The sequence below is a fragment of the Cydia fagiglandana genome, chromosome 13 (assembly GCF_963556715.1).
Source record: "Cydia fagiglandana chromosome 13, ilCydFagi1.1, whole genome shotgun sequence".
Taxonomy (NCBI): Eukaryota; Metazoa; Arthropoda; class Insecta; order Lepidoptera; family Tortricidae; genus Cydia; species Cydia fagiglandana.
Window position 1 is genome coordinate 7286456 of NC_085944.1, and position 19108 is coordinate 7305563.

Sequence of the window (19108 nt, forward strand, 5' to 3'; positions counted from 1 at the left end):
GAGTTCAGTGAGTATCTACTCGTGCGAAGATATACGAGATTAACTTAATTGTAGTTATGAATTGGCCCCTAAAGGTATATGACTAGCCTATGAGTTAATCTTTCATACATGTGGTGTGTAACTACATTTATAATTCATTATTATACACTATATTAAGTGTCAGATTACAAATAGGCTCTAAATAAAAATGCGACGTTGTAATAGGTAATTTAATATTTATTTATTTTGTAACTTGTTTGCAAAAATGTGTGACAGTTTCTTAAATTCGAAAACTACTGTTTGTACTGGCAATCCATGTCAGCAATACAGCAGCTGAGAGATTACTACCTCGTGCTTACACTTGAGAAAAAGCATTAAGCCTCCGCTCGAGCACTTCCTTAACAATACTACTATGGCTGGCATAGAGCTTCAGGTCCGGGGTGGCGTCGACCCACGTCGCGCCGACGGCGTCGTCGCCGGCGTGCAGGTTCAGCGCGCCGACCACGTGCCCGCCGTCGTCGTGGAAGTTGTACGCGGCTGTTTCCATCCAGGCGTTGTCGGTGTTGCGCGGGTCATCTACGTAGCCTTTGTACACTTCTTCGCCGTCGCTGAAGAACGATTCGAATTTGGCTTCCCACGCCTTTAGTTCACCTAAAACAGATAATTTCATTAAAATAGGTATAAACTTTCGTAAGTTTTTCATGATTTGAAATTATAATTAATATCTCAAACATGGTACAGTACTACAGTATAAGATTCATCAAAGAGTCATCATAATAAATGGCTTGTGTATTCTATCAGATCAATAAATTCCTATTGTATAGTAGCTCTCAGTACCCGAGATAGCCTCTTGGATCCCAGATTTTTTTTATTTTCCTTGAATTTGGAACCTTGTCTTATTTAATAAATGTGGAAATTCGTCCTGTATAAGGGCATCTGGGACCTAGAAGGTTATAAGAGAAGCTCACAAAGTGCCCCAATTGAATGAAATGGAGAACAGCTACTCTAAACTTCCAGATCGATATCAGAGCTTCTGAGAGTTCAGAGGTCTGAACACTTACTACTTATTAATTTTACCTTGTGACATAACAAGGGAGTTAATAGCTTCTTCTCGGAATTCTCTGACAGCTGTTGTGGTCACCTTCTCACCAGGGTCTACCATACCGCCTGGCAAGGCCCATTCACCAGTGTCTCCTCGTTTTATGGCAACAAACTGAAGTATTGGCCTAGGAATGGCAAATATCATTACTTTGGAATAAAATAAGTCACAAAAATATATCCTTATTGAATGCAATATCCCAAAACCAGAAATATATATGATTCACTTAGCATACTTATTGCTATTCTTGTCGATTTCCACTTCTCCCGACTGCAGTCTTTTCCACCTTGTGACCACTGGATCGGCAGCATGATTCGGTCCCCAGCGGCCTAGCACTCCTCTACCACTGATGCCTGTTCTCCCAATAGGATTGAGAGGATAGTTATCTACTACTTTGTATTGACCTGTGTAACTTTGTCTATCAACATTCTTGTCTAAATGATTCCAGTTTGGTTTGAATTCAGGATCACCTGTAAAAATTTGCAAATTTTCAATTTCCTTCAATTTTAATTGTGTATTATTATTTTGTATGCTGTATTAAGTATTCGCCACTCCATATGTTATGATGATTGCATCATATCCAGGTAAAGGAGTGGTATGGCCATGGCCGTCTTAAACTATGCCCGGGCCCTGGGGCACATAAGAATTTGGGGCCCTTTTGGAAAGTAAAGAAAGCAAATTAAACTAACATTTTTCTACTATGATCTTCTATTTATTATGAGTAATCAAATATAATGTTACTGTGATACTGTCTGTCCTTCGTAGCCCCCTGACGATGGGGCCCCGTGTGCCCTTATGGTAAAGACGGTACTGGGTATGGCTCTATAATGAGTCAAAACTTTACCTATCTCTGGATCAGCCCAAGGTTTCCCATGAATGGATTGTGCAGTATGATTGCGTGGTTTATATTCCTTGTAGTCAACGGCCCAGCTCACTTTATCATCAGGTACCGGGAACCTTTCAATTGACGACCGTGGGTAGACTCCGCCGCGGCATTTAAAGTGTGTTATCATCATACTGAGTGCCGGTCGAATCATCAAAAGAAGGCCAACTAAAATGATATTCATGAATGCAGACTGGTTTACGTGATACTCAGTAAATACTTTAAATGCCACTTTACCGACGCTCACGATATTCACAGTTAAAATATTAGTAAAACAACTGTAAATATCAATAGCAGCTGACGATGACTGATGGTGATGACAATGACATTGACGTCTGAGATCTGAATGCTAGATTTTTAAGCTGCTGCAACCAAAGCTGGCAACTCAACTACTTTTTGTTGCACATGGCGCGTGTAACCCGCGCAAGTTGATGCCACGTCGTTATGCATATATGCTCATCAATCGCACTATTACTTGCTCCAGACTTGTATTCTTTGCTTTGCTCCACACACTGATCAAATGGATCATTTGCGTTGGGTTGGTACTCTTGTCCGCGCGGTGCTGTTTGACCGCCAGAACTATTTTATGTACTTAACACGCAATAGTAAACTTCATCACATAGTATTAAGGCACATTTTACACTGCAATGGCAGACTGGAGCTCAAAAGGTTTACACGCATAAAAGTTCTACTAAAGATAAGAATCAAAGAATATAATATGATAAGAATTGTGTATTGCCGTATATTCAATACAAGAATATACTATTGTACTTGCACATTCGAGTGTAGGCGGTAGTTTTACTATCAATTATGTTTACACTCGTAGCTCACTCTTCCGGATAAAGTGCAACTTGCTCGTCAGTTTTTTAACCCTTAGACCGCCAAGAATGTCAACTGACGCGCGCGGCTACAGCCCAATATCAACCTTCGTGCGATCCCACAAGGTTTACGATGACGCGCGCAGCGGGCACACGATAGACGTGGCGTTCAAAGGGTTGAATAAAAAGAGGCTTTACGAGCTCGTGTGGTGAAAAGTATTAACTTTTCGTGACTCCGTTTTTGTTCTATATCTATGTTAAGGTCTCACTTAGTAACTACTTAGATAGCAAGCGGGTTTAGATACAAAGTGACAATAATCCCGTGAAAACTAGTAGGTAGTTTACATAAACCTTTTTTCTAGGGGATAATGTTTACCTCATGGTTAAAAACACAGTAAAATCAGACTTATGCATTTAGTTTTTTATTACATAAACCATTAAACATAACATGTGTTTTACAGTAACAGCTCAATTCTTCCTTCTTCGAGTTGCTTTCCTAGCAGTGGGCTTCTTAAATACTTCATCATCTTCCTTTTGTTGCTCCTCTTCATCTAAAACAGATATTTTTATTTCATATTACTACATCTAAGAATTCTAAGAGTAATGAGTAAGTACATTATTTTTTGGCCTGGCCACCTGAAGTTGTAATTTCCTCCACAAAGAGGGATAAGAGGAAAACAATAGAGTAAGTTTGAGTAAATACAAAAAAAAAGTAGTGTTAAATGTGTTAATACCTGATTCGTCGGAATCATTCGCAATCGCCTTGACGACTCTGGATCTGGCATTTCTGCTAGATTTTCTGACTGACTGAGGTGTACCTTCAGTGTTAGTGGGTGGTTCATTCTGAAAATAATATACAAAAATAAAAATTAAATTTTTAGTACACATAGTAAAAAGGCCGAGTTAGGGATATAGCGAGCAATGAATTTGCTCCCTAGACCTAGTACTAATTTCGCCAGATGCGCAACTGGATTTTGTAACTAACAAAAAAGTCGATGTCGCCGCGCTCCGAACGAAGGTCGAGGCTCAGCGTTCAACTTCGTGTCTTCTCATGTCTACTTTAGAGTCATTATCATCATCATCTCAGCCATAAGACGTCCACTGCTGAACATAGGCCTCCCCCTTGGACCTCCATTCGTACCGGTCGGAAGCGAGCCGCATCCAGCGTCTTCCGGCGGCCTTAACAAGGTCGTCCGTCCATCTTGTGGGTGGACGTCCTACGCTGCGCTCGCTAGTCCGTGGTCTCCACTCGAGCACTTTTCGACCCCATCGGCCATCTTCTCTGCGCGCAATGTGGCCCGCCCGTTGCCACTTCAGCTTGCTAATCCGCACTTTAGTGTGTGAAAGTGAAAATATAGTGTGAAGGTATCAAGTGTCACCTCGTCAGGACTGGAGGAGGAGCGGCGGCGGTAGCGCCGCGCGGGCTTGCGGCGCGGCGTGGCGCGCGGCGCGGCGGGCGTGCGCGGCGCGCCGGGCTCCGCGCCCGCGCCCGGCGCCGGCGAGCGCACCGCGAAACATTCCTCTATCTTGTCTCCTAGCTCCGTCACTAGTGCCTGCCACACAAAATACGATGTTGTAATATAAAGTAGGATGATTGAATGTTTTAAAAGCGCGATCTTGTAAACGTCAGGTGAGCACCTGGAAAGTTCACTCGGAAGAATAGCTTGCACTTGTCAATGCCAATGGTTGACTGGTAAAGGTTATCCTAAGACTCCTAAGTCAAAAGAACTTTCTCGTCGAGAGCGTAATTTACACATTACCTACCTTTACTTCATTCTTAGCCATTTTCGACGCATTATTCATAATGGTGTGGAACGATTGCATGACGCCATTGCAGTGCAGTTTGTCCTTGTAACAGTCCAGGTTCTCGATAAGCTTCTTGAGCGTCCGTTCGTTGTAGTTGAACAAGGACAGACAGAAGGCGAGATCGCGCCACTGCCGTTCTTCTGTAGACATTTTGAATCGCTGGCACAGCTTCTCTACCAGGGCCTCAGTCTGGCGGTCCTTCTGTATGAGCGATGTGATATATCTGAAAAAAAAACAGCATTTGTTAAATGAACCGTTTATTTGTGGTATCAACTAACATTATCTAAAATCTTAGGGACGGACTCGTAACCACAAATAATAAAAAACTATAGAGTCATAACGCTTGAAGCGTGTGGCAAGATTAAAATTAGCTAAACCCAATCTTACCACAGGCAATTGACAGTTCGCTACGACGCTTAAGCGTGTAACTGACCTGTTTGACATTCTAAAAATGCCGTATTGCTCTGATTTGGAGTGCATTAAAACTAGCCGAACAACAAATATCACTTCTGGAGGCATTTCATACTATTGTGCATTGGTGAGTCTGTCTTATTTCTGCATGGCTTCTTTTATTGCTCAAAACAAAAACGAAAGCGAGTCATTTACTTCATCCTTATAACCAACGCCAATTCACCCCACTGCAGACCAACGGGCCCCCCTCGCGGAGCAAGAAAGTTATTACTTCATAATAACTCTGTATTGTTCCTCCGGCACGCTGAGCTCCGGGTCGCTGAGCCGCGAGATGATGTCCGGCATCACGTTGTACAGCGCGTTGCCTTTCTGAGAGAGCTGCTTGAAGAACAGACGCGTCATTGACGCGATCTTTGCGTCTTTGTCGGCGCAGCATAACGCCATATCTGCGATCTGGCCCTGTAAAGTAAATATTCGCCCCACTGCAGAGCCACGGGCCCCCCTCGCGGAGCTAGAAAGTTAGGCTAGTGTTATACTTACTTCATAATAACTCTGTATTGTTCCTCCGGTACGCTGAGCTCCGGGTCGCTGAGCCGCGAGATGATGTCCGGCATCACGTTGTACAGCGCGTTGCCTTTCTGAGAGAGCTGCTTGAAGAACAGACGCGTCATTGACGCGATCTTTGCGTCTTTGTCGGCGCAGCATAACGCCATATCTGCGATCTGGCCCTGTAAAGTAAATATTCGCCCCACTGCAGAGCCACGGGCCCCCCTCGCGGAGCTAGAAAGTTAGGCTAGTGTTATACTTACTTCATAATAATTCTGTATTGTTCCTCCGGCACGCTGAGCTCCGGGTCGCTGAGCCGCGAGATGATGTCCGGCATCACGTTATAGAGCGCGTTGCCTTTCTGAGAGAGCTGCTTGAAGAACAGACGCGTCATCGACGCGATCTTTGCGTCTTTGTCGGCGCAGCATAACGCCATATCTGCGATCTGGCCCTGTAAAGTTCATCAGCGTCACAGTATTATATTCTTTGTCCTGACCAGTGGGGACACTCCTCCTTTCGGGCGAACTCAGCTCCGCTCGGCTCAGCATTGCTCCGAACAATTATTAGGGTTGGCATCACTTGACGTCCTTTTGCAGGCACGACCACAGATAAGATAATGACTTGAATTTTGACAACCCTAAATAGCCGAAAGGGATAGTACCATACATTAGAAATAGCATGATTCGTCCCTGAATCGCTGTCAAACTTCGGTTTTGTTATTTGTAGGAACTGTCCTTTCTGTACGGTAGTATTATTATTTATCCTGTGCCCTGACGTTCATGTGTAGTCGAATGTATCAAAAAGTTTAAAAACCAGGCCGTATGGTCCTACTCTATTTGTCTGTATTCTGACTGTTTGTTGATACTTTTTTCCAATGATAGTAATGACTGATTTTATAAACCGTTAATATAAGAGTCAATAATGGTTAAAAAGAAAAAAAAACTCGTGTAGGTATAGAAAGACTTTGGACTGATTTAGACGGCGCTCGAACTCGCATGCGATTTTAGTTACATTGCGGACTGTTGATTACGTAAAATTCAACCGACCGATCGAAAACCGCAATGTAATGAAACTCGCATGCGAGTTCTCGCATCGTCTAATGAGTCCTTAGACTAGGCAAGTAAACGCACGGTACCTTCACTCGCACCATCTCATGCAGCACGAGGAACGAGAGCATCTTCACTGCGCACTGACGCACTTCTAACTCCTCGTCGCTTAAGCTATAAACAAAACTTAAGTTTATCGCAGGTATGGTGTTAAAACTGACACCGATTGGCGTTACTCGGACAGGCTATACGAGGAAGATAAATAGGTACAAAAATAAGGCAGATGGAAAGTCTAAGAGGCAATTTAACGATGCATACGCAGATAAAGACGCGGGCAGAGAGTTTCATTACTAATAGGGGATTTTAAGGGTGAATCAACTTTATCTTGTCACTCGTTGCCATGATTACGGTCTCCTGGGTCACTCTTAAAATACTAGTTTCTTCGTATTTAAATGAACCAAACTTCTTTTTTTTTATAGTTATAAGGCTTTTCCATAATGGGACATCTACTAAGCATGTTTGTAGAACATGGTACGGCTGCTCTTCTATCAAACTATTCTACAATTGTCTCCTGGCTGATGGCAAATAATAATAACAAGAAATTTAATATTTCATGGCACTTACATCTGGTAGATATGGCGGGTCCAAGGTTGGGTGAGATTAGGGAAACGTAGCGTAAGGTCAGCGAACGCTATAGTGAGATTGGTCCGCAGCGCCACATTCCGTGAACGTGTCAGCACTGTCACCATCAGCTGCAGGCCTTCGTCGCACACAGTGCTCGATACTAGCATGAATCTGCAAAAAAAAAATTGAGTTGTAATGTACTAATATCTGGAAGACCGAGCTTTGCTCGGAAAACATATAAAAGCTCAAAAATGCGCGTTTTCCTAGAGATAAGACCTAGCTATATCGATTTATCGCCCCTGAAAACCCCCCATATAGCAAATTTCATCGAAATCGTTAGAGCCGCTTCCGAGATGCCCGAAATATATATATGTACATATAAATAAATAAACAAGAATTGCTCGTTTAAAGGATTTGTGTTGTATGATGAAGATCGGAACGTGAAAAGAGCATACTCGTACCTGGGCCGTCCAGCAGGAAGACGTCCTGTCGGACGCCCCTGGTGCGACATGGCGGAGGCGGATCTGCGCGAACTTCGAGTCAACAATTGGCGAGAGGTCGCACAGGACCGAGAAAAGTGGCGCTGTCTTGTGTTGGAGGCAGTCTCATTTTGGGTGGCTGAGCCAACGGAATAAGTGTAACGTACTAAAAGTAAATTTAGGAATTATTTATAAGTTAACTATTACGGATATGGTGACTTTGGCCGTGATTCGCATTGGAAATTTTGGTGGTGTAAGAAGCGTAGAGGCAATATGGTTCATAGAAAAAAAAATGTAGGGTAATGAAAATTAAGGGCCACATGTCTTCTTAAAAACGGAGTCACTGGGTAAGAAAAAGTAGCTTATGATTATGTATGAGACGTGGTCTTGCACATACATGATTGTGTGTGTATCGATACAGGTATAGCGAGTCTAACTATGAAATCGTATATTGTGAGAGCAATGTTACCTAGTGAAGGTGAGAGCGACGGCAGCCTGTAAGGAGGGCGGCGCGCGCGCCGGGTTAGCCAGGATATGACGCAGCAGGGGCACGTAGCGAGCCAGCGCCGTGCCCTCGCCCACAATCTGAAAATAATTCAATAATCAGATATTTTGCTTTTGAGATAGCAGAGTATTTAAATACTAAAATAAATAAAACTATAATCATCCCTATTTTTTGGGGTTGTAATAAATACTTACTGAAAAATACAGTATGATCCTCTCTGTCTATGTCTATTCCACTGAAAAGTGACTTTTGCCAAACTATAGAAATACAATGAGCACTAACCTCTCGCTCGCACACGCCGCGCACATACTCTGCGTCCGCGTCGTCCGCCACCGCGCCTTCTAGCCCTGTTTCGTCTTCCGTCATCGTAGTGTTTGTCTGGGCAAAAAGTATAAAAATAAATATTTTTATTTAAAAAAAATCTGTAAAACCGAATTCAAACTTGACTCGACCTATTGACTTTCGACCTCGAAAAACAGCAACCAATGGATGTTACAATAGGGAATATTACGCAAAACTCTGCGTAGAGGGCGTCACTAGGCCAATCACAGTAACGTGAAACACGACAGTCGAAAGTTCGGTGTATGCCTCTCTATCACTCTTGCCTATTCGATCGATACAGAGGCACATAAAGATATTTCGATTTTCGGTATCGTCTTGGGTCGTCCCATTCTTTTTTCGTCAATTTCTTAAATTAGTCCTATTCTGCTTTCGTCACTCATTCTACATTGAAAGCCACCGACGATTGTGACGAATGTAGAATGGGTGACGAAAGCAGAATAGGACTAATTTAAGAACTTGACGAAAAACGAATGGAACGACCCAAGACGATACCCGATTTTCGCGTTTTGCGGTAGGCCACCTGTAAACAAACCGCCTTGATGCATCAATGTAGTGGAAACTTGTTAATAAACTGTTTAAGGCCTAATATGTTTAACTCTATGGTTTACTAAACAAATTAGCGCTGCACTCTAGCGGCAGAACATTGTAGTAATATTCCCTATTAGGTGTGTACACTCACAGATGGTCCCTTGGAGACGCTAGCGGAGCGCTGACCGCGACTGGACGCGCTCGCTCCGGACGCGTTCATGAGCGTCTGGCGGCGCAGGTCCTCCACTCGCCCCTTCCGAGCTGGAGTGGCGAACGCACCGGCTTTCTTCTTACGCTTTTCCTCTAATTTGCGGTCTTCACGGACCTAAAATGTTAATGGTTATGCTTAAAAATATAAATATACTTGGTCAAGTAAAATAAATAGGTATTATTATCATAACAAAAAGGCCCAGCCATACAAAAGAAAAATGCAAAATTTGCCACACAAATTTGAACCTACAATGTAGGAAAGACGTTGCTAAATGCGTTGGTCAAACACTGAACGAAACAAAGCAAAAGCAACTCTGTTCCAAACGAATATGATTTAAATTTCATTTTACTGAATAAGTACTATAGGTAGGACCTTGGGCCTTAAGGGGCCCACTGATTAACAGTCCGCCGGATGGTATCGGCCTGTCAGTTAGAACAAAATTTGGACAGTTCCGAACAACTGACAGGCCGATACCGTCCGGCGGACTGTTAATCAGTGGGCCCCTTTAGGAGGTTAATAGAAAAAGAAATAGAATATATTTTATAATGTGTCATAGAAAAGGCTTGAATTTTTTACGCATTATTTTACAAAGTCTTCTTCACAAAGTCGTTTCAATTTCAACCAGTTCCTATTGTGTTAATTTTATTCAAGGTAAATTTACGTCTATATTACTTACTTACTTAAAGGTACTTTAACTAAAGCTACTTTAACTAAAGCTACTTTAACATAAAGGAGCGTCAAAGCTAGGCTAACCTGGTTTCTTCTCCTCAGCTCACTGTACACTGACACATCGAGGTAGATGAGCTGTTGGAACGCCACATGTCCCAGCGCGAACACGAAGCGAGTGAGCAGCTCAACCGGCAGAGAAACCTCCTCTTCATTCTCGCCCTGTTTCACCATCGCCTGCTGCACCCTTCTATACATTTCCGCTAATATCTTCGCGCAGACAATCTCAGGCGTATCGCAGATCGCGTAAATCGTGTCGATAGAATAAGCCGCAAACGACGTGAACTTGTTAAGTTTCGAAAACGTTTCTAACAAACTATCGTAAATTGAGGTAAATATCTGATGATCAGCCGGATATCTTTTGTTCTTCTTGCTCAATGACAGTAATAGTTGGGCGCTCAAGTTCCTGGAATTGTAGTCGCCCGTCAAGCCGTGGGTTTGTATGACTTCGAGGTTAGCGAGTGCTACGGAGGGTTTGGCTTTGGAAACCATTACAAGGAGCGCCAGCGCTGCGTAGCTGTCCATATCTGTGGTTCCGTCGATTTTCTTCATAAACATCTCCCAGAACACCTAAACAAGAGTGACACGTTTGTAAACATACAGTTTTAAACCTGAAACAGTAAGTTAGTTATTGGCGCAGCCGGTAGGATCAGTATTTATGCTTCGATTATTTTGAAATAAATAATAAATTTAAAATAATAAACTTATAAGGTTTTCTCAATAATTTAATAAATATAATCTGCCTTGTTAAACATTGCAGTAACAATATAATTATACAACTATACTTATTCCTTATTATATTTATTTTTTGTGTAATAATACTAATTATACTAGCTACTAGAGTAAGAAAAAGGCAGCACGATTTACTCTGACTATTGTTTAGTGTCATGCCAAACTACACACACACACCTTCACCTGAATTTAGTAACTGACAAGAGTGACGCCGCAGCACGTGAGACACTAGAGATATCTCCTATCGCTAACCAAACTATAGGTTACCTGGATGATGGACGGAGTGATGTCCCCCTTGTCGACCCACTGGTCCACGAGATGGTCCAGAGCGAGCGCGCTGCTGCGGTCAATAGTGGCCACCAGAGATACCAGTTTACGCGCGATATTGACCGCACGGGCGCGCTCCGGCTTGCTGTCGCATTCTAAGTACATGTCGCGGTAGGCGCGCTCTACGGCTTGCCGTTTTTCCTGTACAATTTATAAACATTTGCTATATACTTGGAAGAGTGACAAAGTCAAAGAACGAAATTTAGTCTGAAAATAATGCTTTGGTGATTTTAGTACCATCACTATGTATAGCAATTCTAACTAAGGACTGTATCGTTTATTATGAATACAACTTTACTTAGCCGTTTTTTCTGGTATTATATTTTTATTAAAAAATTACACATATAGTTTAATTAGTGCTTTAATAATAAGTAACATTTCGTCCTGGGAGATCACGTAAAGCATATGGTTTGGACAATATTTACCCAATCCTCCCGAGTAACTACAACGATTTTGGACAAATACTACAAGAAAATTTACGGTTTGCGAACAAGACGAGATATTACACAAAAAAAATCGTACTATGTAAACAGCAATTACATATGATTAGTAAAGCGAAACATCTGGGCATAGTCTAATCATTTCTTTTAGTTGGAAAAAAAGTTTTGGATCTGTGCTTGGTGGCCTTTTAGAGAATATGGCATGTTACTTACGACAACCCCGACTTTGGTATACAATATAACCATCATGGAGCGTTTCTATCGACCTGTTCTAGCCATGGTTCAACGCCATGAATGTCCGTTAGGCTTTGGATTTCGGTAGATTCTTTTAGCTGTTTCCCTCATTTCGCTGGCGTCAGAAATTGACGGGAATCCAAAACGTTGCATAAAAAGTCGTTTTCATGTAAAGATAAAAAATCACCACATTTATTCTGTGGATGTTCAATTGAGCAATCATGAAAAGGACACTTAGATGGCATATTTTGGCAGCATATTAACCTTTTGTTTCTTTAAATTGTACCAAGGTGAAATAGTCTCAAATTAAGCTCGATAGGCTTGTCCAAATTACATTTGCTAGACGGTATTAAAATCATCATAAAGTCCCTAAAATAAAATAAATGTAAAACCTTCTTATATCAGATATGGCTTAAAAATACCCCCAGATTATACCTTAAGAACATAGTAATACAAAATAATACACACGTCAACAGTTAGACCAGGTTTTATCTGTACTTATAATAAACGATACAGTCCTTATTGAAATACCTTTTGTGGTCAAAGAGTATTTTTTCTTACTTAGCCAGTGGCGGGTTTGCAGTCTTCGCCGCCCTAGGCCCCAGCCCCTTTCGCAGCACCCATCATATCATCAGCGAATTTTGTCACAATTTGCCGCCCTATGCCCGGGCCTTAGGGCAAATCCGCCACTGGACTTAGCAGTTCGACAGTGCAGTTTATTGTAACTGCGACTTATTATGTACCAATACAACAATTACCAGTAAGATGAAGTAAACCCGGTGCACCTAAAAAAACATAAGATAATATGAGAGTGTGGAGAGTGTACTGACCTGATCAGGTGACCATACAAGCAACAGCATGTTAGCTACACCAGTCTTGGCCGATTCAATATTAAAGTGGTGTGCCGTGGTGAAGAATTCTATAGCTTCATTGACATCCCCTGCCTGCTTAGACATCAACAAAGTATTAATCAAAGGTACCGCCTCGCTAACCATTCTACTGAAATGCACAGACTCTTGCAAGAAAGCGACTATGGCTTCCTTTTCTTCCAACTTTTTGTATAAGGCCAATTCGTTTTCACATTGCTGGCTTAGTGTTATAGATTGACGTCTGTCTGGTATTACAAAAATGTTCTTAAGGAGAGCCACAAAATATTCCACCTGAAATGAAAATTAACTTGATTGACTTGAAGTGCACAACCGTGCAATAAAGAGAATTTGTATTGTATTGTAACTTGATGAACTAACTAAAAAAAAAACGGTTGACTGTCTTGTGAACATTACAGTTTTACAAACAATATAAACGATTATGGGAGACTAGGGGACGTTTTGATGTTTAACTTACTTGGTCACTTTTTTCCATGCTGCACCTTAAATACCTCGCTTCGGGATATTGCCTCTCTGTATGTTTAACAATCAAGTATGCCTTGAAATAGTTCTTCTCTCGTAAATGCTTTCTAATCGAGTCATACAAGTTATCCAGCGAAGCCTGTGATAGGTCAGGTTCGTCTTGCGTCAAAGTGTTCATTCCTTCGTTAATAGCAGCTACAATATCATCTTTAATTTTCTCCCACTTTTCTACTAGCTTTGGATCTGGCCCTGGATTCAATTTTTTCTGCAGATCGTCTAATATCTTCTGCTCGGTTTCTAGTTGTTCTTCTAATATTTCTAATTTCAATTGGGCGGAGAAAGGGTTGCATTCCAAGAATACCTACAATAGATAGTAATGAGCGTTTAGCTATACTTAAGATACAAAATAAAGGTTTGAGTAACAAGAGTCGGATTTGATAGCCCACGCAGTGCAAGTATCATTTATACGTCATGATTTCATAGAAGTTTGACGTTTGAAATAACACTTTCACTGCGTGGGCTATCAAATCCGCTGCAGACTATTCTTGGTCTGACTCTACCTATATAACATAAATGAAAGCTGGAAAAGAAATGTATAGATTATAAAGAGATATATTATATTATGCCACAAGAACTTATTATGCATGGTCACATCACAGGACATCATGCGAGTTCACTGTAGGTACCTTCAGCAACTGTATGGCTGCCTTCCTAACAATAGCAGCCTTGTCCCTCAAGCGGCCGATGGCGCGTTCCAGCACAACCCTCTGCCTGGTCACGGGCACGCTGTTGTCGCGCTGCAGGCGGCACCAGAACTGCAATACCTGTACGAAAACAGACATAGTATTATTTGTAATACCTTTTAACCAACAACACTATACGTTGTTTTAAAAATCGTCTTTCAGGAAGGATTCTGTAGAATTTATTTTAGACATTTCGAAAGCACCAAATTACATAACAAACTTTGACTAAGGACTGTGCGCGATGCTCGTCGGACAAGCCCTCGCCGCGTAGCTCCGCGCTGAGCGCTCACACGTACCTTGTGGCGCACGTAGGCGGACAGGTCGTGCATGTGCTCGTAGAGGTCGTCGAGGAAGTCGTCGCGCTGGGCGCGCTGCTCGTCGGTCAGGCCTTCGCCGCGTAGCTCCGCGCTGAGCGCTCACACGTACCTTGTGGCGCACGTAGGCGGACAGGTCGTGCATGTGCTCGTAGAGGTCGTCGAGGAAGTCGTCGCGCTGGGCGCGCTGCTCGTCGGTCAGGCCCTCGCCGCGTAGCTCTACGCTGAGCGCCTCGCACATCATGCCGAGCACGCTGATACGTAGTGTGTATGACTGTAACATCAGACATTCGTGTGTTATCAACATAAATATAATACGGTTATAGAACATATAATACCTAAAGACAAAAAAAATGTGTTTGTAACAATTGTTACAATTGCGGCACTATTAACTAGGTAGCTTTTGGTTACCTCATCACTTTCCAGATATGACTGCAATGTGGTAATAGCAGAGGTCATTTCTTTGGGCAGTTCCTTGGTAAGCTCGAGCAGGAAGGCGCCGCAGTTTCTGGCCGCGCCCTGTTCCGTGCCCACAGCCGCGTTCTCCTCCTCACTCGTCGCTAGGGCTTCTGCTATTTCACGCACCTATACAAACGAAACAGTTATGTAGTTAATATTGTTTAAGTCTTCCATGAGGAATCCACAGCTTTTGTAATATATGATTATGCAAATAGGGGTCATCCATTAATTACGTCACACGAATTTCTAGGTTTTTTTACCCCTCCCCCCTCCTTGTCACACTTGGTCACATTTGGCAAACTCCTCCCCAATGTTTCTACGAAATCGCCAAATCGAATTAAGTAAGTAAGTATTATTAATATTTTATCAAAATATTTCTGACGATATAAATATTAGTAATTTTATAACCCAAAACTGCGTAGGAAAGAAAATTAAACGAATAAAAACGATTATCGTTTTAAAAACTTGTTATTTAAATGTACAGCGAATAAAATAATTCAAATAAATTTTCGGTTACTGATGAAGTTAAAGTGACGTCACAAAGTTTGTGTCTCCCCCCTCCCCCATGTCACAATATGTCACATATTCTTGACCCCCTCCCTCCCCTAAACGTGTGATGTAATTAATGGATACAGCCAAAAAAAACAAACAATGTACTGCCAAAATCTGTTCTTGAGATTCTAAAGGAATTCACATCCGTATGAAAAATTATATAAAAACCCTTTAAGTTTTGCATATCGTATTCCTTATAGAATATTTAAAGAAATATCAAGAAATATGTACCATCTGAGGTCCAAATGTTCCTATTTCAAAATCTTTGGTCAGCTGCACAACTCCAGCACAGATTGGAGACACGGAGTGTTCCGCCATTTGAAGAACCTGAGGATGCGTAACATGCATAAATAATATTAATCATCTTAACAAACTACAATGGCACATAAAAATTAAAAATATTTTTGCAAGTTTTTTTTTTACAGCATTTCGTTGTACAGTAACGGGATTGTTATGCCATTAAGGTTCTTGCTAAATTGGAAATTCTATAGCGTAAGTATCGAACAACCAATTTAGCTAGGACCCTAAATGGCATAACTTTGGTGGAATGTGATGGTACCAGCCCAGCCTCTAAGGAGTTTGATCTTTTACAATTGATGTTACCTACATTGACCACAAAGCTCATCTGAGGTACTGTCCTGAGGCTTAGGGCCCCCCCACATCTGGCGTCTTTCGAGCGTCGGCGTCTACATTTCTATGGCCGCTGCTCGACGCAACGTCGACGCAGCGTCGACGCAACTGCGCAGCGACGTCATTTTCCATAGCGCTGACCAGACACCGACAGACGCCGACGCTCGAAAGACGCTAGATGTGGGGGGCCCTTAATAACTATACATATTTATAAATATACAGGCGGGAGTAGCCTAAAGAGCTAGCCTAGCCACCTAAATCTATCCTCACCTGCACCAGCTTGATGAGGCAGGAAGTTCCATGGTTATATTTTTTTATGAGTACTCCAAGTACTTGGAAGACCGTCTCTCTCACAGCTTTGTTCTTTATTATCTGTTCTTCTAACGCTTTGTAGCAAGGTTCAGAAACCATCCTAAAAGTAAAAAATACTTTTACAGTACATATGGTCCTATTTTCCCACACTAGTGCGTAAAATAGCACTTTTCGTGCGATGTCAAAAGTTTAAAGGGCCATATGTACTGTAAAACGTTGTACGATACACGTGCGAATAGGTGATTCGCAACTCGTGTCGATTTAAAACACTCCCTTCGGTCGTGTTTTAATTTATCGCCACTCGTTTCGAATTTCCTATTTTTCGCACTTGTATCGTAAATAACTATTATACATTTTTACTAGGCAGGTCCACTTATGATACTGGCACAGTGGCCTCACATAAAGTCAACAAAACAACTGCTTAGCACCCCTTACATCTTCCCGCCCGTTGTCATTAAGACATAATAGTGAGACATGTTGAATCTGTTTTGATTATTTGTGAGGGCTGAAAATTTGTCCCCTTGCCTTTTGACCTGGTTATTTTTAGGGAATATGATAAACTTATTCATAAATTATTATATATGCAATGCTTCACTTAATTTTAGTATAGGTTAGTAGGTGGGTATATAGTTTTAGGGAATTGCCTAATAAGACGTTAATTTTTAGTTGCTGATATTGAAGTGTATTCGAATGGTTTATTACAAAATAGTAGATGCACTATATAGTTCGGCTTATTCGAAATATTAACAGAATACTAGCAAATTCCATATTCCGCTCATGTCTAGTATTGAATATGTACGGATCATATAACAAATCTTACGTTACAAAGTTATCTTCTGCCAGTGGAGGGTCCCACAGGCGATTCAAAGGTTGTTGAAGCAATAAATGCAAAGTCACAAGAGCAGCTTGCTTATCAGATTCCGTCCAGCCACAAAACTCTTCATCTTCTGTTGCCTTTTTCCCCTTTTTGCCCAAAGTGAGTTTGGTGGAGTTCTAGATCATGGGAAAAATTGAAGGTACGTTATTTATTACATTTCATAATAACTCATATATACGTAAAGAAATGAAGCTGGATCAGCCACACCTCATTCTCATCTTATGTGGAACTCAAGACCAACAACCCAAGAAACAACTCTAAAGATGGTTATAATATTTAATATGAATAAGGATGACAAGGGAGTTGAGGGTTTCCAAAATATTGGAGGGGTTTAGGGAAAAATATTGGGGGATAAGAGCATATTGAAGCCAGACAGAATTCAAATAGTTAATTTAAAATAAAAACATATTAGTACACATAGGTACAATGTGTGGAGAAAAAATGACTAAGGAGTAAAAGGTGTACCTACATCTACAAAGTATTTTTTTTGGACAAATTATGCCAGAATTTAAAAAAGTGTTGTAAAGTTTAAGAACACTCAAAGCAATGTAGTTACATTACAACATAAAGTTATGATAAATACACTTACATCAGCTGCTAACTTAACATCTTTAGTTTTCATTATTTGTGTGTACAGGTACATGACCATTTTCACAATATTTAGGTTCTTCACTCTAAGATCTGCATCTAGCTCTTGATCCTGCATAATCAGTTCAATATGACTGCACAAGGCCTTAGCAGTTCTGACAAGGTGGTCAAACCCTTAAAAAATAAAACAATTAAAATATTTAAGAACAGTCAACAAAATAAGATGTATGACTATTTTTGCGTACAAACTTTTATACAGGGAAGGTGAAGTCAGGTTTATTTCCAGCTAACTGTGCAAGGTACGAGTTGTGGAGCGTCCATAGAACTCGATTCCCATCGGCTTGTCTGATATTCAGGCTCTTGTGCCATTTTTTTTTAATTTTTGAAGAAAAGGAATGGCAACTTAGCTACGGCTTGCCTACGAACAATCTAGACGCACTGCCACTACAAGGTACTTACCTTTATTGATGATGTTCCATTCAAGCTTGTTACCATGGACAATAATAGAAAAATATGTGTCAAAGTGCTCCAGTATGTATTCGACGCCTTCGGCATTATACGCTCTTGCCGCATCTGTAAGAGGATTAGTGTAGTGTCTATGTTATACAAATGAAAATACTGGATAGTGACATGATAAGCATAATATCGGTACACGGCTGGAAGAAGTTGGGTATATCTCGGGATATTTTGTTGAAGAAATTTGAACTTAAAATAAAACTCCATAAGGATCAAATTTCTTCCATTTTTTCCCGAGAGTTATCAACTTCTTCCCGCCGTTTACGAATATAAGAGCATACCTTGTAGTTTGGATAAAAGCACTCTTATCTGCACCACATCTTCGACATGATATTGTCCGACGTGAGACTCCAATAACTCATCCTTTTGCACAGGTATTGCAAATTCAAAGTGGCTCATTTTGAAGACAACTGCTAGTGTTCAACTCTCAGAGTAAGCTAGATCCACATTTGCCTAATCCCTTAAGTAAGGTAGAACTAATATTCGCTACGAAGTAGGTAATATTAAAAGCCACTGTACATTTTATAGTACCAAACACAAACCGCGATGTAAACAACAAAGTTCAAACGGAATTTATTCGAAATTTGAACATTTGACGTTTTCGTTTAGAACTTTAATTTATTTCTTTGTTTTTATGAATAAATTACTTTCGTTCAGAAATTAAGCGTAAAAAAACGAAGAGGACGATGCTTTTTTTTTCTTGCTGTAATTATTTCAAATTATTATTTTAACTTATAATATAAACATTTTTTAATTGCTTTTGGTTTTATAGATTCGAAAAACGAAATAAATTGTATTATTTTATTTCACATGGCTTGTAAAAGAAGAAAGTTGTTAATGTTGCCACAAAATAAAAAAAGGAATAAGAATAAAATAATTAAAATCTATAGCTAGAAAATATATATGCTTAAGTCAATAATGTATTTTAATATTTATTATATATAATCTCTATAATATTAACTGAAAATAATAAAAACGAATTATAACCTCATTAAGTCACACATATTCTCGTAGGGCAACATATTTGACACG

The 19108-nt window shown here is 40.8% G+C and overlaps 2 protein-coding genes across 2 annotated transcripts; both read right to left on the reverse strand.

The window, feature by feature from the left end:
- Positions 1–314: 314 nt before the first annotated feature.
- Positions 315–2241, reverse strand: LOC134670166 (ADP-ribose pyrophosphatase, mitochondrial). Its single transcript, XM_063527859.1, has 4 exons — positions 1923–2241; positions 1314–1548; positions 1057–1205; positions 315–630 (listed from the first exon to the last, which is right to left on the reverse strand). The coding sequence occupies exons 1-4, from the start codon at positions 2143–2145 to the stop codon at positions 335–337; spliced, it is 903 nt and encodes a 300-aa protein (XP_063383929.1). The 5' UTR covers positions 2146–2241; the 3' UTR covers positions 315–334.
- Positions 2242–3182: 941 nt separating this feature from the next.
- On the reverse strand, positions 3183–18547 carry LOC134670170 (condensin complex subunit 1). The gene is made up of 23 exons (XM_063527863.1): positions 18358–18547; positions 18020–18133; positions 17562–17734; positions 16916–17088; positions 16054–16195; positions 15385–15480; positions 14554–14727; positions 14255–14416; positions 13772–13909; positions 13081–13446; positions 12567–12896; positions 11003–11203; positions 10031–10573; positions 9218–9391; positions 8479–8574; positions 8161–8276; positions 7213–7383; positions 6678–6762; positions 5806–5993; positions 4544–4808; positions 4159–4332; positions 3514–3622; positions 3183–3330 (listed from the first exon to the last, which is right to left on the reverse strand). The coding sequence occupies exons 1-23, from the start codon at positions 18473–18475 to the stop codon at positions 3248–3250; spliced, it is 4191 nt and encodes a 1396-aa protein (XP_063383933.1). The 5' UTR covers positions 18476–18547; the 3' UTR covers positions 3183–3247.
- Positions 18548–19108: the final 561 nt, after the last annotated feature.

Bases quoted from the DNA above. Each gene is read 5' to 3' on its own strand.
- LOC134670166 (XM_063527859.1), bottom strand. From the start codon at position 2,145: ATGAATATCATTTTAGTTGGCCTTCTTTTGATGATTCGACCGGCACTC. The intron at 1,549-1,922 runs GTAAAGTTTTGA...AAATTTTTACAG, and splicing joins TTGGGCTGATCCAGAGATAG to GTGATCCTGAATTCAAACCA. The intron at 631-1,056 runs GTAAAATTAATA...TATCTGTTTTAG, and splicing joins CTCCCTTGTTATGTCACAAG to GTGAACTAAAGGCGTGGGAA.
- LOC134670170 (XM_063527863.1), bottom strand. From the start codon at position 18,475: ATGAGCCACTTTGAATTTGCAATACCTGTGCAAAAGGATGAGTTATTG. The intron at 7,384-8,160 runs GTAACATTGCTC...TTTTTTTTGCAG, and splicing joins GTCGCTCTCACCTTCACTAG to ATTCATGCTAGTATCGAGCA. The intron at 5,994-6,677 runs GTACCGTGCGTT...TGAACTTTACAG, and splicing joins ATGAGATGGTGCGAGTGAAG to GGCCAGATCGCAGATATGGC.